This window comes from Gouania willdenowi, chromosome 8 (genome assembly GCF_900634775.1).
Source record: "Gouania willdenowi chromosome 8, fGouWil2.1, whole genome shotgun sequence".
Taxonomy (NCBI): Eukaryota; Metazoa; Chordata; class Actinopteri; order Blenniiformes; family Gobiesocidae; genus Gouania; species Gouania willdenowi.
The window spans coordinates 26,609,893-26,635,036 of NC_041051.1; the positions used below are offsets into that span (position 1 = coordinate 26,609,893).

The following is a 25,144-nucleotide window of genomic DNA, read 5'->3' on the forward strand; positions in this document are numbered from 1 at the left end:
CGTTAAACATTTAAAACAAACCTTTTAATAAAAACAAACAAATCAACTTAAAAAAACCAATAAAAATAAGAGGATACAAACATATATCATGCTGATTAGGCCACACTTTTATTCTTTGGTAATTATATTGCACTGGATTTCAGTTACTTCCAAAAAATAAGTAAATAAAGCCTGAAATTATAAGCACATTTTAATTGGAAGCTTTTAAAGTAGATATTTTAAAGTAATTCTCGGTAGATAAATGAGGAAAATTAGTTCCTTTTTTGTTTAATGTTATATGAAATAAGCACATTTTAATTAGTAGCTTTTAAAGTAATTCTAGGTAGATAAAGGAGGACAAATACTTCATTATGTATCTAATTTGAATCATGTTCCCTCTCACCTGTGTGCTTTGACTTCTAGCCAATATCTTCTTGAAAATACATAGAAATCATTTTTTTAAAAAAGCTAAATTTAAGTCGTAGTGCATATTTGACTTGCAATAAAATAATAAAGGAATGTTTGGTCAGTTTTCGACCTTTGCACACGTAGACTAATCCAAAGTTTTCAATAATTGTTCCTTTGTCGTTTTTAAATTGAAAAATGGTTAAATAATATAGAAAGGAAGAAGAACATTATTTTTCATTTTGAACCCGCCTTCACATGGTTTACTTCCGGTTCACCGGGTCAAACCAACATGGCGTCCTCCAAGCGAAAACATGGCTCTGGTCAGACTTGTGTTATTCCAGGAGGTTTTTCAGGTATTTACAGATCGCCTTGGACTGTAAAGTTGTGAAGTCCATATTTGTGTATTGTAAATGATATTTTTGCAGCTTTCTGTCAGCTGTAATGTATTGTTATGTCCGTGTTTTCTTTCAGTGCTCTCTTTAAAGTTCAGCTCCGACAGTGCTGCCTCTCACTCCCTGTATGTTAAAGAGCACAGAGTCCGGGCTCAGAGCCACTCTGGCAGACCGATGGACCGAACTCTGTTTGTCCTCAACGTTCCTCCATACTGCCCAGAGGTGCGTTCACGGACCCACTTCAGGTCCACATGCTGTACATGGGTCCATATTGATCTAAAAAGAAAAAAACTACTCATACTCAACTATTTTATCTACTGAAAACGTGTGCAGACCAGATGTTCTCAACTGGTGGTTCGGCACCCAAATTAAAGTGGGTCCCGAACATTTGTCTGAGGCAAATCCATGATATATGCTTGCTATTAAATTAAATTGAATATAAATGTGATTAAGATTCCAGAGCACAGATTATTTGCAGATGTCATTTAACTGATTTTATTTATTTATTAATATATATATATATAATTGTTTTGTTTTTAGTACCTGTACTGTTGCTGTTATTGTTCTAAAAACATTTAAAAAAAAAAAAAAAAATAGATTGTATGGTTATTGTGTTGTTTCAACAGGTTTGGGGTTGCAATTTAGTCTAGGCCGGTGTCACGGTCTGAGTTTACATCGTACTGAGTTCCTCTTAAAATATCAGTACGTGACTGCTACGTACTGAGATGTACCCGTACTGGGTTATACTGATTTTAAAAAATAAAGTTACATTAGGTTAACTGTTTTTTTTTTTTTTTTTTTTACTGCAATGTATATTATAAATCACAGCATTTATCAACTCAATTATTTGTATCCAAATTTTTGTAAACGTTTGTAAAGACTTACTGTTCGTATCCCAGACATGGTGCTTGGCTTGGTACCTGAGATTCCTGAGCTCCTTCTTGTCGGTGTCTAGTGATGGTGAAGATTAACTTGTCTATCATTTCTTTGTGGCGTTGGAACCTCTCCTGCCTCGTATTTTGAGCAGTCGTACATTTTTGTACAAGAAAAGGAGCCATTCAGCACTCGTCAAATAACATTAGCTTTGAACCTTAGCTTTGAAATTAATTTTTTTTATCTCAGCACGGCGGAAGTAGAAAAAAGCTAAGTGGAAGTAGCATAAATTCATTTTCCGGTAGTGTGCATACTCATAACCGATCTCAGACCGATGTGAACTCAGACTGTGACACCGGGTGACCAAAACTCAAAACTGGTGTCATGTACTGAGTTTGTATGCATGCGCGCACTACCGGAAAATTAATTTTTGCTTAAAAAAAATCTTTTTTTTTAATTTTCATTTTCAAAGTGAATGGACACGTGTTTTATTTGTTTATTAGATTATGTTGGTTGGTTAGGGTTAGGGTTATAATCTCAACTTAATTGAGACCGTGACAGTAATTTAACCAAAGAAGAGAAACTATTTGCCTATGCTTTTTTGTATTGAAAAAAGGTCAGACATTTACGGCCATGGCTATTGATACAGAAACGTATCAAAAGGTGCAATTTGCCGTGTTAAATATGTTAAAATGAAAAAAATATATATGACAAAAGTGGGATTCGAAGTTTCGAACCCTCGGTAGCGGAAGGAAGAATGTTTGAGTCAGGCACCTTAGACCATTCGACCATCCTGACATGGTGTCAACACAGGCACATTGCGCTTATATAGAAAAGGTCCGGAAAACGTACCCATAGTCCCGGGGGGCTATTAATACGTTTCCGTATCAATAGACAATTCCTAGATTTTATTTTTAATGAAAAAGGTCACAGAAATTTAAATTACGTTTCTTATTTCTTTCTTTTGAATGAAATGTATTATTATTTTTAATACGATTTTAAAAGTGCTCGGATTGGGCCAAGCGTGATGTCAACGAAAATGTCAGGGTAACCACTGTTCATAACAGTATTTTATTTTGAAAATAATCCCCCCTATTTCCGTTGTGTTGTGGCCTTTGCTGTTGTGTTGTTGGCCCTTCTGGGCCACCGTAGGTTTGGGATTTATCATTTAGTCTGAATACTCGATTAATTATCAATTTTAGACCAATTCTATTTATTTATTTAGCACTGTCTTTTCACACTTCAGTCAGCAGATGGCCACGTCCCATTGTTTACTTCTTATTTAGTGACTGTATAATTAAATGAACCAGTGTTTGAAAATCCCAGAGCTGACCTATGTATAGTACGGATTCCTGGTCTGAGGGAATTCTAAGTCTTGTGTATTTTTTAAACACATTTCTTATCAGTTTGTGATTATTCTACCCTTCTTTGTGTCTCAGAATGTTGTCAAAGAGTTATTTTCACAGTTCGGCAGTGTTCAGTCAGTGGAGCTGAAGGACCACCCGAGCTCCTCTCCAGATTCTGGACCAAGGCTGTCCAAGATCTTCAGACCTGCTGAAAAACAGGTTGGCCTTTTAAAGTTGGTACTGAGTTTGGAATAAATGAGAATAAATAGGATTATTCTGATATCGCAAGGTTCTGTGTGTCCGTGTCTTTCCCAGGGCTTCAAAGTCGGCTACATCGTGTTTCAAAACGCCTCCAGTGTTTCAGCGGTTAAATCCCACGCCTTTGATGTTCCTCTGGTGGTTCAGACGAAGGAGCGTCCAGTAAAGACAGGCGTGCAGAGTGAGCTTCACTGACACTTCTTATTGATATTTGATTCAGATACATTTCACAACTGCTTTCTCTTGTATATTTTATTATAGATCAAATATAATGGAAAAATATTGGTTATTTATGTATTTATTGACTTAGGTTAATATAAAAATGTATAAAAACCTTTGTTACGGCTACCTTAGCACCTGTGTGGAAAAGGAAGTTGTGCCAACATCAGTAAATTCAGTAAATTTTTATGGTGCTTTGTTACACTACTGTGACATTTAGAAAAAAATGACTAAGTCAGTGTTTTAATGGGAGGAGAAAACCTAAAGAAAACTTACCAAAGCTTAAAGGAGAACATCTTCTTGCTGTGAGACATTATCATAGATTAAGTATCACAATTAGGAATTTTTTGGCTTTGAAATTCTGGAAAATGCAACAAGTTTAAGAGATGCTGATATTAAATCGTGAAAGGACATTTAAGTTATAGCATGCTGTTTAAAAAAAATATATATATATTATTAAAAGAAACCGTTAACCAACTGTCAGTGAAGAATCACTGCTACTCCTTGTTAATCAGGAAGAGTTGAAATGTATTTAAAATATGATGCTAACTTTAGAGAATGATAAATTCTCAAGGTTCTTTGAGGTTAAAGTTCATTTTACAAAAAATGTTTCCTTGTTGAGCTCACAGATGCGTGTGCATGTTTTTTCACATCAGAATGGATTCAGCAGTACACAGAATCATTCATCCCCAAAGAAAAACTGCAGAAAGATGTCGATGATTTCATGATGGACTACGACAAGCGTAAAGAAAAGGTGAAGACACACACACACTGACGGGAACAAAAGTCAGTCCTTCATTATTCCAGGCGGAAAACACAATAATTAACAATATAATTACAATTTAAAGATATGATTATTCAGGGTGGGACAATATTTCACAATGTTAAAACTTCACTAGATGTTGTGTTTGATTTCCAATCATTTTGAGGTAGGGAGACTCACTATTGACGTGAAAATGATTAGAATTAGAGTTTAAGTCCACGATCGTGAGAGAAAAACGTGCAGAATTGTCCTCCCATCCACCAAACTAAAACTCAGGAGTGTTTTCTGGCAGGCTGAGGAGCAGCAGAGGAAGGAGGCTGAGGAGCAGCAGGAGGAAGAGGAGGGCTGGGTGAAGGTCACCAGAGGACACAAGGGCACCAAGGCCCGCCCCCACAGCGAGGTAGCCAATAAAAAGACTCTGCAGAAGGAGATGAAGAAGAAGAAAAGAAAGGAGCTGATGAACTTCTACACATGGCAGCACAAGAACACACAGAAAGAGCGTAAGCCACCAGCACATGAACACTCTGAGGACTTATGTTCATTACATCCCCAGTAAACGTGTTTCCTGTCTGTTTTCTTATTCTTTCAGATATCGCTGAGCTGAGGAAAAAGTTTGAGGAGGACAAACAGAGGATTGCTCTGCTGAGGGCGCAAAGAAAGTTCAGGCCTTACTGAGACACACACTCGCATCTTTTTGCACATGTCACTGTTTTTAACACCTTTTGTCAACACATTCTTATAAACTTTGTTTGTGATCAACTGAATTTGACTTTATTTTAACTACTGAGTGCACACCGAGTCCTTTGTAGTATTACAAAAATATCCCAGTGAGACTTCATAGTGAGATCATAATTAGTATTTTACATATTGGGCTATCGCAGGCTGTGGGGATGCCTTAATTCCTACAGTTTTTAATACAAAAAACTAACCTCTGTAGCCAAAATGATTTTTGGATGTAAATATTTGGCTTGCAGCCCAAAATAAATGAGCACAGGTGAGGGGAGAAACTAGAGCCGTAGCTATTGTTTCATGTACATAAAGTGTAAGTACACCCCCAGGTTTTTAATAAGAGGGAAATTTAAAAAAATCCTTCATTATGGGCATTGCTCCTAGAGTAGTTGAGACACGCCCAGTCACAGCAGCCTCACCCCCACAGCGTTTGCACAGTTTTGCATGGAGCTGTCAATCACTGTTCACTGAGAGGATCAAACTTTGTCCCTTTTCCCCATTTTTTTATAGGAGGGGCGGGGCAAATAGTGACTGTTAGTGATCACTGATCTAATCTTAGTTAATGGCACAATTCAATTGAAATAGTTGGAGTTCAAACCCATAGAGGGCAGTCATTCTGACATTTTACAACTAAAAACGCCAAATGAATAAACTTGGACTAAATTGTTTAGAGTGGGACTAGGATCAATAAACTACATTACTTCATATCTAATCATATATGTATTAAGCAGAAAAAAGTGGTTTTAGAGTGCACTTATTACTTTTATTTATGGGTAAAGAAAATGACCAAACGTATAAAATCATCTTAAAATGTTTTAATTACAAGAATCAGGGTCCCCACGTCATGAAATTCCTGGAAAAGTTATGGAATTTAAAATGTTAAACCCCAAAGATGGTAGGTGTTATCTCAAATTGAAAGTGCTGCATAATTGAGCGGGAATCACAAGATCTCACAAATTCACGCAAAAAAAAAGATCACTTCAGCTGACGTATGCTAAAAAACAGGAAAAAACTTGGGGCTTCAGAACTAAGTCATGGAAATTTGGTAAAATATTTGAGAAGTTTTGGAAAAGTTTTGAAAAAAGTGTGGGAACCTTAAGAATAAAAGTAAATAGTTTTTAAATGTATGCAATGCCGAGTACTGTAGAGTAACTCCAGATTTTTTTCCTTTGAGCTTTTGCCGACTACTAATTGTCTCGTACTGGTAGTTAATCAGTGAGTTATTAGGCTACATTCACACTGCAGGCAAATACGACCCAAATCTGATCTTTTTGCCCATACACGACCTGTATCCGATCTGTTAAATACAGTCTTAACACAATTACGATTTTTTCAAATCCGACCCAGGTCACTTTCATTTGTGGTCCTAAATCCGATACGTATCTGTTTTTTGCAATGCGACTGCAGTCTGGACGGCCGAAGCAGCTATCACACAGCAAACAGATAGTGATAAACCTGGCTCTCTTCTTTTTCACTCACTTATGAAGCGCCGACTTCTGTTGGAAAGAAAATGTCTCAGCGCGACACAGTCCTACACTGTGTGCCTCCATATTCACTATCGTAAACACAGTACGTGCCTGCAGGGTCAACTTAGACATGCAAAGACACATTTAATATGTAATACAATCACACAAAAAACCTGATTGTGCATTAAGCCCTGCAGTGTGAATGTAGCCTTTGTAACGAGACGGTTATAGTGATCTTTGTAGCTGAGGCACACATAGATAACACCTGCTAGTCAAAGTACTTCACCATTAAGTCGACATTCCACCTCTGTTAAATATGGAGATTTAGAGTAGACTGAGCTGCTTCCTGGGGGTGCAGCTCAGTTTGTGTTTGACACAGTAACCATGGTTCTGTTAGCATCTGAGCAGCATTTCCTCAGGCTTTGACAATAGTTTGTCTGCACAATATGCTGCCCACTTTTCGTTTTTTGTGGTCCACATCTCTTCTGAGATTTGCTCCGTTATTTGTGATAATCCCGTGCGTCACAATGAGATTCTGTGCAAAAGAACAGCCCAACCAATGGTTAGCTGCAGTGGAATTAATAGCAAATTATTGTAATTCATTCTGGATTAATCTTTTCATTGCTAGCATTTTCGCTGCCACCTGTTAGATCCACTGATGTTCAGTGCAGTGCAAAATGAGCAGGAGTGCACATTACACAGGAAGAATTGATTTATTGACATCATTCACAACTAGCAGACGTGTCACATGCATGGACCTCTGTCCTCCGACACTTTCTGATGGTGGAACACAGTAAAAAAAAAACGATCAACAGCAAAGCACCGCCAACTGCAGCGAGAGGATACACAGTCACAGGAAACCCTGGAGGGAAAGAATTAAAAAATGTATCATTGATAGTTTTTGTTAGTAAATTAAAAAATGAGCTCTCCTTGAGAAAAATTGTTGATATAATTTTGCCATTGTTTCCCAAAGATGAACTAACAGATGTAACTATTTTAAACACACAGGAGTCCTTTGAATTATCAAAAGCAAAATATTGATTTCTAAAGCAAGTTTATTAACAAAAAAGGGATTTATGGATTGGGGTGGGATTAATTATGTACGTCTTCCCACTCCTTTTTGGAAATGTAAACTTAATTGCAAAATTGTGTTGAATCTTTTTGTTTTCTTATGATATTCTGTTTACATGTTCGAAATATATAAAAATCAAATCTAAATTTCTTACGAGTGCCATGAGATGACTGTTCTATTGGTACTATTATATAAATACATTTAGAAATAAACTGAAAAGTCACCAAACGACCTCAATGTTCTGGCCTATTTCTCAAAAATTAGCATTACTTGTTTTTTTTCCCTTTGGCTTGCATTTTTTTTAATTCTTCTATCTCATTATTCAGGATAATGCATTAATATCTTGTATATTAAGACGTGAAATATCTTTATATATTGGATTAAATTTTAACAAACTGTTTTTTACAGGCCTTTCCAATGCATTGTTTTAAAGCAATATGGTTTCCTAAAAAGCTTGATACTGTTCATATTGTGGTTATAGTTTAACTGGATTTACTTTTCCTCTGATTCTCCACTTGTGTTTGGTTGTGCCCCAGTGGGCCCACAGAGACCAGTAGAACCCGCTGGGGCTCGGTCGCCGTCTCTCGTCTCTGCCGGCCTCTCTCAGGTGCTGTGTAAGCAAAAGGAGAGACGCACTAAAGTGATGAAACAACAGTGAGTGCAGAGTGTAGCATCCTGGGATTTACTCACATATGAGGGTGCATTGTTGGGCACACTCTGCATCGTGTGTGCAGATCTCCACCCAACAGTAGAAGTACATCTGTAAGAGAAATCTCATCAAACGTGTGGGGAAAAAAAAGCACAAACCAGCGATGATGGAATGTGTCATTGAGTTAATCTCACTTCCTCTGCACTGGGGTTGCCTGAATCCGGCTCTAAGAAGGCAAACGTCTTGACGTCGAAGCGTCTGACCTGAGAGTGGGAGGTGGTCTTCCCCTGGTTGTCCACAGGGATGGAGCTCCTCATGTTATCTACAGGGTTGGGACACCTGTCCACGAAGAAGACATCTGGAGGTTTTCATGGATCATTTGATTTCTTTGTTCTGGCTTTTGCGTTGATGACCTTACCCGTCATAGAGGAGCGTCCACACAGAGTGCCTGGATGCAGGGTAGGCGAAGCAGTCACGGACAAATAAGGAGAGGGAGGGATCAGGGAATGGCTGCACGATAGAAATTTCCACGTTCACAGTATCACGGAGCGCGACGGTCAGAGGGAGCTGGTCCTCGGGAATGAAGGATGTAAAAGATGGATCTAAAAAAAAACAAAAAACAGATGCATTGAAAGCCTAATTCACCCAGTTACACACTGTTAAATGTAGAAGAGAAGCACTGGAGTCTCGTACCTGTTGCTATTCTCATTTGCACCTTGATGGTCCCGAGTGCGACGACAGGTGGTGGATTGGTCAGTGCGTACAAAGGCTGCAGCTCTGCTGCACGTTTCGCATCTAATGCCTCATACTCGCACTGCACCTGGAGGCTTGAATACACAAATATCTACACTGTTCTGCAGCAGAATGATCACATAACATTTTGTCCTCAGCTGCACTTTTGTTTTCAGTAAAAAAAAAAAAAAAAAAGGAAAGCACGAGTTAGAAACTGGGTCGTGCACTGCGACTGCTCCTGCTTTTAAAATCAGAATTTCAGTCTAGCCACGGATATTAATGATGTATCGATAAGGTAGACAGTAGATGGAAACACAAACCTAAATGGAGAATGGAGGGTTTCCCTTTCAGTATCGGGCATCTCCACTACTTCCACCTCATAGATCAACATGTCTCCGTCTGACTAAAAAGACAAACAAAACAAACTAATTTAACAGTAATGAGACAGAATGTCAAAAACACATTTTTAATATAATTTAAATTCTGATAATTACAAAATATACAAACTTTAGGAAAACACAACATTTGACTATTTAGCGTAAATAACACATTTTAACCTTCTGTATTTCTAGAAATGCGTGACACTAAGGACTTTTGGCTTTAGGGATGTTAATGATATCTTAACATTATGATCACTGATTGGTGAAGCTACAGCACTGTTTATGGCTTTACTTTCCCTTGGCTGTGGCTGGGTTTTATTAGACAGTACGTGAATATTTGGTCCCTACAGGTCATGCAGGTTTCTCCACTCTCACGCATTAGTCACTACCTGACCTGTATATATATCACATACTTAAGTAAACACTGTTAAGTATTCATGGGGTCACAGGTAATTGATACAAACGCTGGGCACTGTTGCACGATCCATGATACGGAAGAAGTGCTGACCTTTATAGTGTCGGGTCATAGAGGAGCAGTAATGGAAACTACTTTCACACTAAATATCCCTGTTTAACAATTGTAAACAGAGAACCAGCAATGTACCTGCATCTTTGCTCCACACTCTGTAATTCTTATTTTAAAGATGGCAATGTCTGCAGTTGTGATTTCAGGGAGGCAGTGAGGCTGGTTTTTCACTACAAGGCTGCGTGGGTCGATGGGTGGGTGGGAGTCTTTAGCCTTGACCGAGAACACAAAATGTCCATCCACAGAGCAGGCTGAATGAAAGAAATATGTACACAGTAAAGAAATAAATTAAAAAAAAAAAAAAGTCTGCAACTAAATAGGAAATCTGGAATAGCTTTAATGTACCATCTAGCCTGTGGTAGCAGTGCACCTGGTGAACATCATAACAGCATCCCAGGTTGTTGCAGGCCTCAGCAGAAACGCTTCCAACACCACAGTCCAGTCGCAGAGCTCTGTCACTGTCACAGTTTCCAGGAAAGGCTAGAAAACAACCACCATTATCATTATTTGGATGTAAACAAACATCCTGACGTCAGAATGAGGTGATTACCGCTGTAAACGTGTTATTCAACAATGTGTATTAGAAGCAACAGGAACACAAATATGTAATGACAGTAATCGGGACAGGACAGCAGCAACAATAGCTATAAAGGAGAGCTATTGTTCACCTCACTGCTAAATCTATCAGGCCAGAATGCTCTTTGAAAAAGAGCCAACAGATAATATATAGTCTCAATGGTGATCCAGAAACATGTTTTCACACATTGGATGAACTGGATAATAGAAATTACTTAAAATTTGGCAACTAAGCATGTTTTTTTTTTTGCACAAATTGAAAGTCATACTTGCCAATAAATATCCCTTTATTCCTATTTTTTGTCCATTTTTGCAAGTTCTTTTTGACACGTATCATTTTTTTGTCCCGTCTGATCATGTAAAATGTTATTATAATTAATCACTTACGTGTTGGGTGTGTGTGTGTTCTCTCACTGCGTCTCTTTATCAGGGGACAGCTGATGTTCACCCTGATCCATCGATCCTGACCTTTCAGCTGCACCTGCAGAGGGATGATCACGTTGTTTCCCTGTGGGTTAAAGTTATATATCACATTTAATCATACTATAAATAAAATTAGTAACTTTCCTGTTCAATACAGTTTTTGAGATAGTCAAGATTTTTACGGCATGATTGCTAGTTTGGACCAAATCACATCAATATCTATGGAAAAAGCATTTTGACTGGTGAGAGCTGGTTATTTTAGTGGTTCTCGAACTTTTTTGGCTTGAGTACCCCGTTCTCTTATTTCTGAATCAAAGTACCCCCTTTGTCCGGCTACATTTTGCTCAGAATACTGTAGGAAAAAAACACTAAAGAGCATAATGATGGCATGAATGAGTGTTAACACACATTTTAAAGAATCTCATCTTGTAAATAAGTGGAATGAAACAGTATTTAATGCCTCCTAAACAGAATTATTCCTAGTTTTTATAATTTACGGTCCCTTTCTGGTTCACGCCTTGTTTTTTCAGTTTATGTTCTAATCAAGATCATTTCCATCATCATCATTATGATTATCAATTTTAACTGAAAAATAAACAACATAAAACCCCATATTTTTAAGAAAGTGTCTATTTGTACGGTTGCCGTATGGACAACCCCTGGTGCTCTTGGTAAGAAGTACAAGTACGTAGCGTCTGAGGGTTAGGTTATAACACTGTATAGCAAAACAATTTTTAGGGTTGGGTTTAGTCTTAGTCACATGACCCAACCTGGCCAAATAGGGGTGCTGCGTACGAATAGAATGTCGATATATAGATAACGGCAACCATATGAATAGCCACTGCCTATTTTTTTAATGCTTTTATTCATTCATTTTCAACTCACTCTCTCTCTCAAGTACCCCCTGTAGTGCCCTCGCGTACCCCCATTTAAGAAACGCTTAGACAAACAGTTTTGTAACTAATACATGCAATGAATAAACAGCACATGCAATACCTCAAAAATAGCATAGCAGCTGTCATATCTGCTGAAAATAGAGATACTTTTGTTTTTCTCTTTGCTGACTTTCACTCCGCAAAACTCATCGGATTCAGGCAGTGGAATTAACGCCCCGGTGAAATCTGAAAATATATATTTAAAAAAAAAAAAACAAAAAAAAAAAAAAAACAGAAATATATTACTAAGTTTTTTAACTTTTTTTTTTTTTTTTTTTTTTTTTTTTTAAATGCATGTCTGTTTTTAGTAAACATTTACACAGGTTGAAGAAGAAGTCAAACTCTGCACCACGTTACCTTTGACATGGACGTTGCTTTTGACCGTGGGGTCAAACACGGCTCTCATCCCACGGGACGAGCAGGTGACCGTGGGCACGTTCACCTGAGCTTTCCGCTCATACGGTTGTTTCTTCCTCTGGCAGCAACAGCTCCCAGTCATGAACGCAACTATTAAATAAATCAAATTAACTGTAGAACAATAGTAATTCATCTTTTACACGTTTTAATCACTTCTGTCTACTTTAGTTTAGGCTTCAAAAATCAACCGTCGCACCTTTGACGCAGGTGAGAGGTCACGTGACTTGCGTTAATGAGCGTTGATTAGTTTGGAGCTCGTGAGAAGGAGGACGGTTCACACTCAATATCGGGTGAGAAATCTTGTCTTTTTATTCGTGACTGAGTAACACTTGAGTTTTTCTTGTTGTTCAACAAAAAAAGTAGATTAAACTAACACTTTTGAAGCTTTTAAGAGCGTAATGTCGAAAACATCCGCCAGGGCCAAGCTATTTTTTTTTTTATTTTTTTTTTGAAGGAAATGCCGGTATATAGTATGGATACGTATTAGTACTAGGAGACACTTCTTTGTTTTTAATAGTTGTTGATAAAATTAGTATTTAGGACTAGTGTGAGCAATGATAGTTTAAAAAAATGTTTGAGAAAAATTTTACATATATTTACGAAAGGTGAGACGATACACTGATTTCACCACTGATTTCACGATACGATGGATGATAATGTGCACATGATAATATATTACAATATATTTTTTGAAACTTAAAAGACATAAAAATTTGCAGTTTGTAAAAATAACCATGTTTTTTTTTTTTTTTTACTTTAACTGTGGGCGTACTTACTCTGGGCATTAGGGCTGGACGATATGGATCGAAATATATATCTCAATATTTTTTTCACAAAATGATACACAATAATAATTTAAATGTTTTTAACTAATCTAAGTCTTACCAGAAAAAAACAATTCTGGGTTAAATTTGTTTATGAAAAATGCCACACAGGCACATTTATTAAGCTGTACAATATGTTCCACTTTAGGCTTTTTCTCCTCTCAGGGACAGCACGTGTGAGTGAGTTCTGTAGTGTGGCTGGTTTAGGGGAAGGTTGGGTTTAGGATGCACTGGATAATACATCCAACTATGCTTTTCATGCTATTCTGAAAAGTATCAAAAGCAGTGACTCCAACAATGATAAAAATATATATCTCAGAGATATTGAAAAATTTTAAAGAAAACTGTTTGAGTATACTATGAATAATATTAAATAATTGTATGATGTTATTTGTACTGTGTGATTGTATAAATAAAAACATAGATATATCTTGATGTAAGCGATATTATTTTCTCGATTGCCAAAATAGAAAACTCGATATATCTTGAATTACGATATATTGCTCACCACTACAGGGCATATTCTTTTCAACTCAATAGGAATATGTATGTGTTTATTTATTTTCTTTATTTGTTTGTTTTTTAAACATAATAATCTGGTGTGTTGTAGATCATGTAGATTTTTTTGTCACACAATATATTGTTCCACCTTAAATAATTACATACGTCATATGGATTGTATAAAAAGACCCATCTACATTTGATATACCGGTATACACATACTGTTACTCTGTTTAGGGTTGTTGGCACATTAGGGAAATATGGCTCACTTCAGGAAATAAATACTAACTGATTGTATTTGTTGATAATTAATTATTGCTATTTTGTTGGTGTTTGTCTGAATATAGTAATACTTGCAGTACTTACAGTTCGAGAAAGTGATTCTGTTGCTGATATCACTTTTTATTTGTGCTCATGTTGAACTTAATAACAATGTTAAAAAAAAAATGAATGTGTAGTTTTGCATGTTTTAATAAGTATCTATTTTTATTTTATTTTTACCAAAAAATAATTCCTATAGATTTCTAGATCATAAGCTAAGTTAGAGATTATTCTGGTAACTTGTATCAAAGCATTTGTAATGTGTCAACAGCTCCTTGATTGTTCTTGGGGTTTATTATACCAATTTGAACTGCCTATATTGAGAATCATTCATGCCAGGATTTAGTCCATGAAAGAAGCAAGCTTTGTGAAAAAGTCTTTCATGAAATAAAAAGGTTTGGATCATAATGCAACAGCTCACCTTTAAAAATAAAACTGATGTAAATTAGGTCAGAGCAGTCTCATAATTATCACAAAGGTCAGAATCAAATGGTAAATATCACAGTGGGTGTATGCATAACTTAGTATTTCCTTAGGGAGCCATTAAATGGAAATATTGCATAACTAAAAGACCTTGCCAACCTCACCCTCTCTCCCTATGGCAATGGGTGCTCGGATTATTGCGTAAGAAATATTATACCTTTATTCTCTGCAATCGCAGCCTCTATTCATCCAACTGGATTTCAAAATGTCCATTTTGCACACTGCAATTAGATGGTTATCGTTCTGGAGAGGTTCCTTTGTTTCTTATTTTACGTATGCAACATATATTTTACCACAGTGTGAAATCATGCTGGCACATGTTTGCATTTTTTTCCTTATTTTAAAGGGGACCCCAGTTTTCTAATTCTGTATTAGAACTGAGCATCATGGCCAATTTCCTGAATCAATTTGATTTTGATTAATAAGGTTTTGAATTGATTAATCACGATTCGATTTTGATTCAGTATTGATCATTCAAGTTTTACTTGGATATTAATGAGATGGTTCCAAACTTATGACTTGGCCACGCTTATTGTCATACATTTGCACTTTGCTAACACCAGACTATAGTGCGAGACTACTGGAGTTTGGGTATAAAAAAAATAATTTTCAGCACCTATGAATTGATTTTTGAAAATTTCAATAAAATCAGCTCGAGATCGATTAAATATTTTTTTTCACTTGGCTCTTTTCAGGATTAACCAAGATTGTAATAACTTAATCATATGACTTAAAAAAAGAAAAAGAAAAAATCAGAAACTTATATTATCTACATACAAATGTTGCTTTTACTTTTTGGAGAGAAATAAAACACAAAGTCAAAAAAAAAGAAATTTCTTGGTACCCAGCTACATAACCTATCATTGTATATCTCATCTATTTTCGTTTCTTTTTAATATTTTGTATTTATTTTATATATCTGAATATACGTCGTTTTATAAGACTTTTATCTGTATTATTGTTTATTAAAAAAATATTAATTAAAAGCACACCATGATGGCACAGCTAGGAGGACCTGTGGAGGGCAGCAACATGCGTAGACATGAATACGTAGACTCCTCATTATGGCTCATACGTCAACGACGCTGCCATATTTTGTAAATGCCCCCTATACAGAGAGAGAGAGTGTGTGTGTGTGTGTGTGTGTGTGTGTGTGTGTGTGTGTGTGTGTGTGTGTGTGTGTGTGTGTGTGTGTGTGTGTGTGTGTGTGTGTGTGTGTGTGTGTGTGTGTGTGTGTGTGTGTGTGTGTGTGTGTGTGTGTGTGTGTGTGTGTGTGTGTGTGTGTGTGTGTGTGTGTGTGTGTGTGTCCCCTGTACAGACATCTGTATGTAAATATTTTCAGCAATTAATGAATTTTATTTTGAAAGAAACTTTTCTTTTAACGTGCATGCTGTGAAATGCATGTTTGCACAGGGAAATATATAGATTTATGTTTTTAAAATAAGATTGTTTTCAACAGCTGTTTTTGAAAAACTACATTTGGTTGGTTGAATTCTAAAAAAAAAAAAAAGAAAAGTGGGTCACAATTTAATGAGAACCCCTGGTTTAGTGTCCTAAACATACAGTATAAGGAGTAAACATTAAATATAATCATCAAATTCAAAGTTGCATACATTGTTTTGACGCCTATTTGTTTCCCCAAATATATTAATGTGTGTGTGAATGGGTATATAAGAAGTAATAACTAATATCTTTGTAGAAAGGCACTTTATGAACTTCGGTCCATTGACTTGCATCAGTTTACAGGGCAGCTTTGCCTTTACCAATATGGCGGCCACGCTGACGTGTCGCGGCGTCTCGTCTGCCGGAAATACGAAAAAGAAGAAGCAGCAGCCAGGTGACGTCAACAGGAACTCCCGGTCAGTTTTCAGCAGCACAGACAGCCGAGCTACACAACAAACATGGCTTTAAATCGGAACCATTCGCAAAACGGCGGGGTTTTAATCAACAACGGAGAAAGGTAGGTGTATTGCTTTCACGGTGTGGTGTTGTTTTTAGTGGATTAGATAGCTGTCGTCCTCTCTGCTGCCGAGTTTACTTTCAGTTTTCCATTGCGTAGTCAACATTAGCTTCCTGCTAGCTGGCCTAGTTAGCATTACCACTGCCAGAGGCCTTGTCTATTGTTTACATGCGGGTTTATTTAGTTTTACCTTTTAAATGTAGGATAAAATAACTAAATTTACATCAAGGGATCTTTTGATTATAACATTTTTAAGTGGCGCAAAGCATTACGCAACAGGACTAACGTAACATTAGCTTAGTAACTGCATGAAATAGCTGCTGCTTTCGATTGGATGTTGACATTTTGCGAAAACCAACAAGTCCTAGAGCATGTGATGAACAATCGCTAGGTCACCTGATTTTATGACGTGAATGTTAAAGTGGATTCATATAACCGAAGTGGCTGTAGTTTTTGAAGATTTAAAGCATTTAATCGTCATGTTTTAACGAAACAAAACAATTTACTTGGTGCTTAATTTTTAGGGCCATGTTTTAAATCCGTTTAAAGCTTTCACACATGTCAGAGTTAAAGTTTATCACCTTGTATTTCTAATGCAATTAATTTAGTATTTGTTTAAAAAAGGTACTGAATATTGGTAGTAAAGGTTAAATAATTTAGGCAATATTTTCTGTTTGATTTTTCAAGCTGAAATAAAAAAATTCTTTTAATATTAGAGGTGTAGAAAAAAAAGTATCACGATATATCGTGATTTTTGGGTTCCGATTTTAAATCTATTAAATAAATCGATTTAATGATTTTTTTTTTTGATATTTAATCAATCTTTTTCTTATTGTGTTTTTCACATTTTTACAGACGTGTTGTCCACTGCACAAGGACTTTATTTTCTTATGATCTGTTCAGATCAGTGTTTAAACCGACACAATAGGAGAAATGATTGTTCTCATTTTTGCGCATTGTCAATAACTGAGGTTGCTTTATCCTTAATGTTTTCACATACAGTTACAATGCTGTCATTATGTTGTCATGGTTACTTTGAGACTTCTACACAGTAGTTTCAGTGAAAAGAAAGTTGTTGCACTTTATTTTATGATGGCATTAATACGGCATTTTCTTTTTTCAGTGAAAATGTGCAAAAACACTAATATTAAATAATAAATAGGATGTTTTGAAGCAAATAGTTTTAACTCAATTTGTCCTCTGAATGATCAATATCTTCTGATTAACATATTCAGCAACTTGATTATTCATCTGTGTTTAATTTTGATATTAACTGGGTAGAGTATCGCAATATCGTATCGTAACTTGATACATATCTTATTGCAACATCCTTATCACTACTCACACCTAGTTGATATACATATTTTTAATTGGTAAAGTATTTGCTACCTTGTTGTAAGCCATAAAGTAGTTTTGGTATTGTGGGTTTTAAAAAAGTAAATAAATAAATAAACACATAGCTTTGAAGCAGCAGACTTTTGTTTTTTCCATTTACCTTTGGTCACAGTGAATGACCTTCCTGCAATAATGTGTATTGTTAAATCTGTATAGCTTGAGAAACCACCTAACAATGTGGTGGCATAAGGAGAAGAAGCAACTATGAGAATTATTCAGTTCTTAGGCATATTATAGTTGTATTTGTAATTAAAAAGCAGTTCTCCTTTTTCAATCAGTTTTTTTTTTTTAATTTAGATTTTTAGGTTTTTTTTCATCAAAAAGCTATTCCCCTTCTTTAACTTTGGTTACTTTCAACTGTTTCAGACTTAATTAAATTCCAAATGCTTTTTCAATCAGTGTTTTGAGGGAGTGCAAAAATGTGGAGCTGTCGTTCAGCGAAGTCGCCGGCAAGGCTGACCTGTTGAAGGGAACAAAGAAGGGCATCATTTACCTAACACCATACCGGGTACCGCTGACACACAAGAACTCGTGACATGTTTTTAGAGTTCCTGCTTCTTTCTGACCAATGTGCATCCTATTTATTTGTTTAGATGGTGTTTGTGAACAGCAATACAAAGGATTGCTTGGGTTCAGCTATGTTCCCCTACTACTTGATGAAGGGCTGCAGTATTGAGCAGCCAGTCTTTGGAGCCAACTATATTAAAGGCAAAGTGTCAGCTGAGCCTGGTGGTAGGTAATCTGCTTCTGTAATGTGATTACATTTAACAACAATTGTGCCATCTATGTCAGAGCACATTCTTTCTCTTGTGTGTGAATGTATTGATGCTGCAGTGTTTTTTTTATTGCTGACTTGGATGTTGATCTTCTAGTTTCTGACAGATTTGAGCTAGTCCAGTATCAGGTTAATAACCACAATGAGTAAGGAGGCACCAAAATGAAATTTCTTGCCTGAAAATGAAAAAACCAAGGCCGAAAACTGAAACACCCAAAGAAGTACTTATGCAAATTATTAGTCCTATACCACTCACCACCATTAAAACATTGCTATTGTATAGATAAATATTAATGCTTCAAATAATAAATAAATTAAAATATAAAAATGTATTTAGCACTAACATTCCAACAATGCACTATATATATATAAGGTTTAACTTGTCCCCACTCATACATTAAATAATATTGTACAGGCCTATAACTGTCTACGCTGCTGGGAGAGAGTCAAACTAAATATGTTCACGCATTAAAGCACAAAGATACAATAATATACAGTTTCAGTCGGCCTTTTTCGGTGAGGAAAGCGTTAAGTCCGAAAACCGAAAATGCACTTTTTGGCCATTTTCAGTGGCCGGAAATTCAGTGCATCACTAAAAATTAGGGGTGTCCTGATCCGATATCGGTTCACTGTTAGCCAGAACACGTATATCGGATTAGAATTTCCGGATTTTTCGATTTTTATTTTGTATTTTTTGATTCAATTGTAGAATACTGTAGCTATTATGTAACCAATTGGTTAATAATAAATGGGTCAGTTTTTCTCATACCTAGTGTTGCTGACTATTGTTCTTTGAGTTACATCACTTGATCAACATTTTCTAACATTCCACACTACATAATAAGTAATTATAATTGTTTTTATTAAAGAAAAGAAAGAAAGAAAGGGTATGTATGATTCATGCTGATATCGGATCAGTCGATACGCAAGGCATATCGGTATCATATCGGAAATGGAAAAAGTTTTATCGGGACATCCCTACTTATAATGAGCAATGTGATGGAGCCGTAATATGCCATCTCACTGCAGAAAGTTAAGGTTTAGGGGTTCCTGCTGACCTACATGATTTTGAGGTTTTCTGCATGTTCCGGTCGTGTCCAGGTCAAAATTGGACACTACAGTTAATTTTTTTTAGCTTTCTCCTTTTGGATATATGAAAAGTAGTTTTTGTTCTCCAACAGGTGGCTGGGAGGGTCAGGCTCTTTTTAAGTTGTCATTCACAAGTGGAGGAGCCATAGAGGTGGGACAGCATCTCTTCAAACTGGCCACAAATGGTTTGTTTGCTGATTTTTAAATACTTTCTGTACATCAGTGAAATCTTTCGACATTGCATTTTTTATGACTGTTTGCACAAATACACTCCCAATAAAAACAGCTGTAAGCAATAACTGGCCCCATTGTGGTTTGATGAGTGAGGGAAAGTTGAGTTTGTCATTATGTAACCCTCACCTCTCTCGCTGCTCCTCAGCTTCACGTGCAGCTCCTGCTCAGAACGGCGGTTTCTCGTATGGCTACCCATCGCCAGGAATGACAAACTGCTATGGTTCTCCTCAACCTACTGCTGCTCCTCCTGCGTATCCGTACCCCCCTCCTCCACAACAGAATGGATTCTACCAGGCTCCTCCCCCTGCAGCTGGAAACATGGGCTACCCCTACCCAACAGCTGCTGCAGGTGCTCTTACATTAAGCATGATGTTTGAAAGTTTATTTCCCATTGTTTGTTCTTTTTGTAGTGTTTAATAGTTATTGCGCCCCTTCCCCTTCTAAGGTTTGATTGTATTCATTTGTTTTGTGTCTTAATTACTGATTTGTGACCTAATTTCATGCTAAAACTTTCTTGTGTTTTTTAAGGAATGTACCCATCTGGTTTTGACTACATGGCCCCGCCTCCTCCTTACCCGGGGCCACCCCAGAACTGGACTGCACCAGCAGCACCAACACCTCCAGGTTTGTTCAACCCTCTTAATTCTTTTCTGCCCCCTCTCTTTGCTCGTCTGTGAGGCTGCACCCGTCAGGTCTGATCTGTCCGTCTCCAAATGATTCACTTTCACGGTTTCTACCTTGAAGCTGGGATGTAAATAATGGCAATCTTAACAGCAGATAAGCATTGTTTAGGGTTTTTTTTGCATGGATTTTGGTTAAAAAGGTTTGAATTGTCCACTTTTGTTGAGCTGTGCAAAAAAGGAAGTCATTGGCATGTTTCTATTTTAGGACGAGCTTTAGAAGCTGCTGTGGATCCTCGGGGCGTGCTAGCAGATTTTGTCTTGAGTATTCCTGCAGCTGTCTGATGTGCCTTATATGACTAAGACTTTGCTTACTGCTCAAGCTCTACTTACAGTGTTGGGAGCTGCAGCATCTGTTCCCTAAATATGCTGTGCAGTCACTTCTGCCTGGCGTTATCTCTGGCTCTTTCTTCATTTTTTTTATTTCTTTGCACAGGTAACTCCAAAGCAGCTGAAGCAGCAGGCAGCGCCTACTATAATCCCAGCAATCCTCACAATGTCTACATGCCTATGGTGAGTGTTTAATCCTCACAGCTGCGCAGAGACGACGGCACGCATCGTCTTCAAAGCTCCTAAAATGTATTCACTATTCTGCTTTAGGAGCGGCCTCCACCATACGCACCATATCCAAACTCACCTGACAAGAAAACCAACTGAGACTGTCCTCTGAGAAACCCTTCTATAGTCTCCTCTGTTTCTTCAGTGTAAATTAAAGCAAGAGGCAAGTTGTTGGTGGATGATGGCTTGGAAGATGCGACAAAGAAAGTGCAAGTAACAGAAGGCTGACAGATTGTCACTAAGGTTTTTGTGACTCAGCATAATGAGTTTCTATTTCTAACATTTGTTTGATGAATTTATTTAGTAAGATTTTCTGGGGGGAATTTTTTTTTTTTTCTTTCACCTGATTCCTCTTTGTGAGTATTTAAAAGGAGGATGCTGAATGGAGAATGTATACTTAAACAAATTTATTACCAAGATTTAATGTCTTTTTTTTTTTTTTTTTGATTGCAAGTTACTAACCAATGCAAATCCAAGTACAGAGTATTTTTGCAGTATCATTCCTATGTAGGTTGGCTTTAACTTTGTTACTTCTATACAAAATCAGAACTTTGATGAAAAGGATTTAGATTCTCACCCATCAAGTGCTTCTGTCCTCATGTTTTTAGTTATTTAAGAGTTTGATATAATTATCTTTTGCTGTGCAGTTTTCTCTACCAGATGTTTGGTAATCACAACAGTTTAAAAGAGAATCTGATCTGTAAGTTTTCTTACTGTGTCTTAGTATGTGCAATATTCCAACTTCCATTCTTGTCAAGGTTACAGGTGACCAGCTGGGTTACGTGATTGACATTGTTTCTCTGAGCTTATGTAGTATTGATGGATCCAAAGCCAGGCTGAAACCAGAGCCTGTTCCCCCTTCAGTAATTACGCCAGTGTGGAGTTACAGGTCTGCGCTCAATGCTTTGAAACTTCCGAACACAGATTGTTTATTCCTAAAGCAAGTGTGTTTAGGCACCAACCAGCCGTGTAATGACAACACCATGGAGCAGTTTGCACTTGATTAAAGGAGGCAGAGTTTAATGTCCTTGATCAGAAATCTGTATTAATATCTCTTTCAGTAGTTCTTGTTACTTTTTATGAATTTGTTAATCGAGTCAAATAAAGTTTTCAATGATTGAAGCTCATTTGTTAAGATTTTTTCCCCCCCCCCCCGTGGATTACTTGCATTACAATTTTCATATTTGAGTTTTCTGGTTGTTGCTAAAAAATGAAAAGAACTCTTTGCTGCCTTCACATTTGTCAGGTAAAAACCTAACGAAATTCGAAATATTACACAAAACTACAAATTACATTTTGTTCCTAATTGTTTAAAAAACATTTTTTTTTCAAATCTACTTTTTCCTTTTATATTCGATGATAATTTATTAATTTTCCTCAGCCCACTTTCATTTACCAGGGGTTGGTAACCAACATCAAATCATCTATTTTAGAACCGGAGACTGAGAGCAGTAAATCATTTACTATTAATATATTAAATGAGGTCATTAATGACACATGGACAGGATGTCTGTTTGCCAACCCAGTGGTTTTAAAAGCTTATAGAAAATCGCTGAAGTGGATCTCTGGCACTTTTCATGTACATATAACTCACTTGGTTAATGGTGTGATTATTGATAGCATTACCACTAAAGACTGCCTGTTGATCTGAAGCTTGTGTTATAAGAATTGTGGGATAATCCTTGATTGTGTTGTGGGTTGTGCAGTAAAATATTACTAGTGGGTCAGAGCTTCTCTGGTGTTTTGGTCAAACTGGTGTCCATTTAAACTGATGTCTAACTTGTTCTGATTCATGTCAATGGCCAACTCCAGACATTTATATTTCAATGGAATAAAACATTTATTAATATCATTACGAAACACATCCGATGTAAAGATAGGCATCACTCCTGTTACAGAAACACAATCTAAAGAAGTGACAATAAAACAGCATCATTTAGTAGTTTAAGAAATAAAGATGACATGGTCATGCACAAAAACACAAAAGATCACAACACATAATTAATCACAAAAAGTCCATATCGACAACAGTTAAGTTTCCACAAAACTGCAGATTCATGAAAAACTCTTGTTTATGGCTCATCTCCTGTTTCACCTCCAGTTCCCTGCTTAGGAAGAGGAACTGGGCTTCAGTTTACTGCAGTGTTTAATCATTTTTCTTGAGTAAAGACTGTCCTACACCAGGAATAAAATGTACATATAAAGCCCTATAGTGGTATCTATCAGGGGAAAGGGAAGTCTACTAAGTTAGTACCTTACATTGCCTACTTCTAAGGACCAATATGTAACAATAAAAAGGAATTTAGTCTTTTTTTTGCCTTTGAACACCAATTGTCGTTATATATATTCACACTGTTGAATATTTACTGGTCAAACACAAGGCTACTTGGGTTAAAACCCATCCTCTTGAATACTATTAGTATAACATTTTCTGCAATCTTGAGCTACTTAACAGTTTATAACATACTTGTTCTGGTAATGCTCAATTCTCTCCTCTAACCAAAATAATGGGTAAACTGTTACCGGACCAAGAATGACGATCACATAACACATCCGTGATTTACCTTGTAAATAAACAATTAGTCGGAGCTCTGGGGGATATTAGCCACACCTTATTTGCATGCCCTTAATTCTGCCAATTATGCAGGGCAACCTCCATTGTATACAAAGTTCAACAAGTATTTAGCTAACGCTAATTATCTCTTTCAAAACAATTACTTAAGACTATTTTGGAACATCTTTTACACCTCAACTTGTATAACACTATCATAGCACGGCTGTCTACTCCAAATGGAAGGACGAAATAAGTAAGAATAACACAACCGTTTTATAATATAGACCAAATAATATAAAGAATTCTGAATTGCATCAGTAATTATGCAGCAACAAGCTTTGCTAAAGTGGATGAAAATATGACTAAGCACTAAAACAGGCAACAAAAGGCCATTGACCCAGATTTTAGCATTAGCAACTTGCTAACTGCTACCTTTGCTATTAAGGTAGAGGTCACTCCTGTAATATCAACAGCAGTACAACCATGAATGAAATGAGAAAAAAAAAAAAAAAAAATTCTAAAACTCATTTTATGATCCAAAGATTGACAAATTATTTAAGACTAGCATTTGGTTCATTCTGTTCAAAAAGAGTTGAAGGTGACTTATGATGGGTTTTATGTTTAGAGGATCATTGTATTGAGTCAATTTGTTCAGGAGTCCAAAATTGTGACTATACGTCTGTCAGATAATATACTATAGTGTAACAGTGAAACTATTATAGGTTTACCTTTGAACGTAACAATATATAAATGTATACAGCAATTTGCATTGAAGAACTTTTAGGGATCAACAAAGGCACAAACCACTCAATAACCACTTGTTTTATTGTGTAGTATTTGTGTCTAACTTTGTCGTTTTTAGCCTGGAGAGTTATTTAAGTTTGGTCTAGTAATTTACAAATCAATTAAATGCTTTATATATAGGCAGTTGTTACACTGTCATGGTCTTTGTGTGTGAGCATAAAGGACTTCAAAATAGGGCTAAAATGAAAAGTTGATTACAAAAATAAAACCAAATACTAAACAGGTGGTCGTTCCCATGACTTAATAGTGCAGCAGATTAATTGCATATTTCATGAGAATTGTTCACTTTGGTATAAAAGCATAACATTTGGCACAGATATTCTCTAAGAGCCACTATTTTGGAAAAAAAAGCGTTGGCCACTCAAAAATTCCATATGGTGGCCATTTTTCAAGATGGCTGCCATTGCTATTCAATCCGCTCCGGGTAGAGCCAGGACTGCGCCTCAAAAAACTTGGGAAAAATCACAAAATGCTCGGATCTGGTCAGAGTTAGAACTGCACTCGCGAAAGGCGAAACACTCAATCAAAAAAGATCTTTCCGCTGACACCTCTTTTGACCAGATCCGAGCATTTTTGGATTTTTGCCAAGCATTTGGAGGCGATTGAGTGTTTCGCCACTCGCGGGTGCAGTCCTGACTGGACCGGGCAGGATGCACATATTCGGACTCAGGCGGACCAGACTTTTCCGCTGACACCTCGTTTGGCCCGATCCGAGCATTTTTTGGTTATATAATAATCATTGAATAGCAATAGTAGCCATCTTGAAAAATGGCCGCCATATTGAATTTTTGAGTGGCCAACGCCTGTTTCCAAAATACTGGCC

General features: G+C 36.7%; 3 protein-coding genes across 3 annotated transcripts; 2 read left to right on the top strand and 1 right to left on the bottom strand.

The window, feature by feature from the left end:
- Positions 1-651: 651 nt before the first annotated feature.
- rrp7a (ribosomal RNA processing 7 homolog A) lies at positions 652-4,997 on the top strand. Its single transcript, XM_028454565.1, has 7 exons — positions 652-740; positions 859-1,001; positions 3,092-3,217; positions 3,314-3,437; positions 4,132-4,229; positions 4,531-4,738; positions 4,828-4,997. The coding sequence occupies exons 1-7, from the start codon at positions 677-679 to the stop codon at positions 4,911-4,913; spliced, it is 849 nt and encodes a 282-aa protein (XP_028310366.1). The 5' UTR covers positions 652-676; the 3' UTR covers positions 4,914-4,997.
- Positions 4,998-7,987: 2,990 nt separating this feature from the next.
- Positions 7,988-12,378, bottom strand: LOC114468958 (zona pellucida sperm-binding protein 4-like). Its single transcript, XM_028456144.1, has 12 exons — positions 12,340-12,378; positions 12,084-12,233; positions 11,788-11,912; positions 10,756-10,876; positions 10,138-10,272; positions 9,871-10,043; positions 9,207-9,289; positions 8,848-8,981; positions 8,573-8,756; positions 8,349-8,493; positions 8,196-8,265; positions 7,988-8,115 (listed from the first exon to the last, which is right to left on the bottom strand). Exons 2-12 carry the CDS (start codon positions 12,223-12,225, stop codon positions 7,988-7,990), a joined length of 1,440 nt encoding a protein of 479 aa, XP_028311945.1. The 5' UTR covers positions 12,226-12,233; positions 12,340-12,378.
- A 3,697-nt stretch (positions 12,379-16,075) lies between these two features.
- wbp2nl (WBP2 N-terminal like) lies at positions 16,076-22,085 on the top strand. Its single transcript, XM_028454566.1, has 8 exons — positions 16,076-16,232; positions 18,027-18,135; positions 18,221-18,359; positions 19,584-19,676; positions 19,871-20,074; positions 20,254-20,349; positions 20,842-20,918; positions 21,006-22,085. Exons 1-8 carry the CDS (start codon positions 16,174-16,176, stop codon positions 21,060-21,062), a joined length of 834 nt encoding a protein of 277 aa, XP_028310367.1. The 5' UTR covers positions 16,076-16,173; the 3' UTR covers positions 21,063-22,085.
- Positions 22,086-25,144: the final 3,059 nt, after the last annotated feature.

Excerpts from the sequence above, each read along its gene's own strand:
- rrp7a (XM_028454565.1), top strand. The coding sequence starts at position 677 with ATGGCGTCCTCCAAGCGAAAACATGGCTCTGGTCAGACTTGTGTTATT. Across the intron at positions 1,002-3,091 it reads TTCCTCCATACTGCCCAGAG|AATGTTGTCAAAGAGTTATT; the intron begins GTGCGTTCACGG and ends TTTGTGTCTCAG. Across the intron at positions 4,230-4,530 it reads ACGACAAGCGTAAAGAAAAG|GCTGAGGAGCAGCAGAGGAA; the intron begins GTGAAGACACAC and ends GTTTTCTGGCAG.
- LOC114468958 (XM_028456144.1), bottom strand. The coding sequence starts at position 12,225 with ATGACTGGGAGCTGTTGCTGCCAGAGGAAGAAACAACCGTATGAGCGG. Across the intron at positions 11,913-12,083 it reads AAGCAACGTCCATGTCAAAG|ATTTCACCGGGGCGTTAATT; the intron begins GTAACGTGGTGC and ends ATATATTTTCAG. Across the intron at positions 8,494-8,572 it reads TGGACGCTCCTCTATGACGG|GTGTCCCAACCCTGTAGATA; the intron begins GTAAGGTCATCA and ends CTTCGTGGACAG.
- wbp2nl (XM_028454566.1), top strand. The coding sequence starts at position 16,174 with ATGGCTTTAAATCGGAACCATTCGCAAAACGGCGGGGTTTTAATCAAC. Across the intron at positions 16,233-18,026 it reads TTAATCAACAACGGAGAAAG|TGTTTTGAGGGAGTGCAAAA; the intron begins GTAGGTGTATTG and ends TTTTTCAATCAG. Across the intron at positions 20,350-20,841 it reads AGCAGCACCAACACCTCCAG|GTAACTCCAAAGCAGCTGAA; the intron begins GTTTGTTCAACC and ends TTCTTTGCACAG.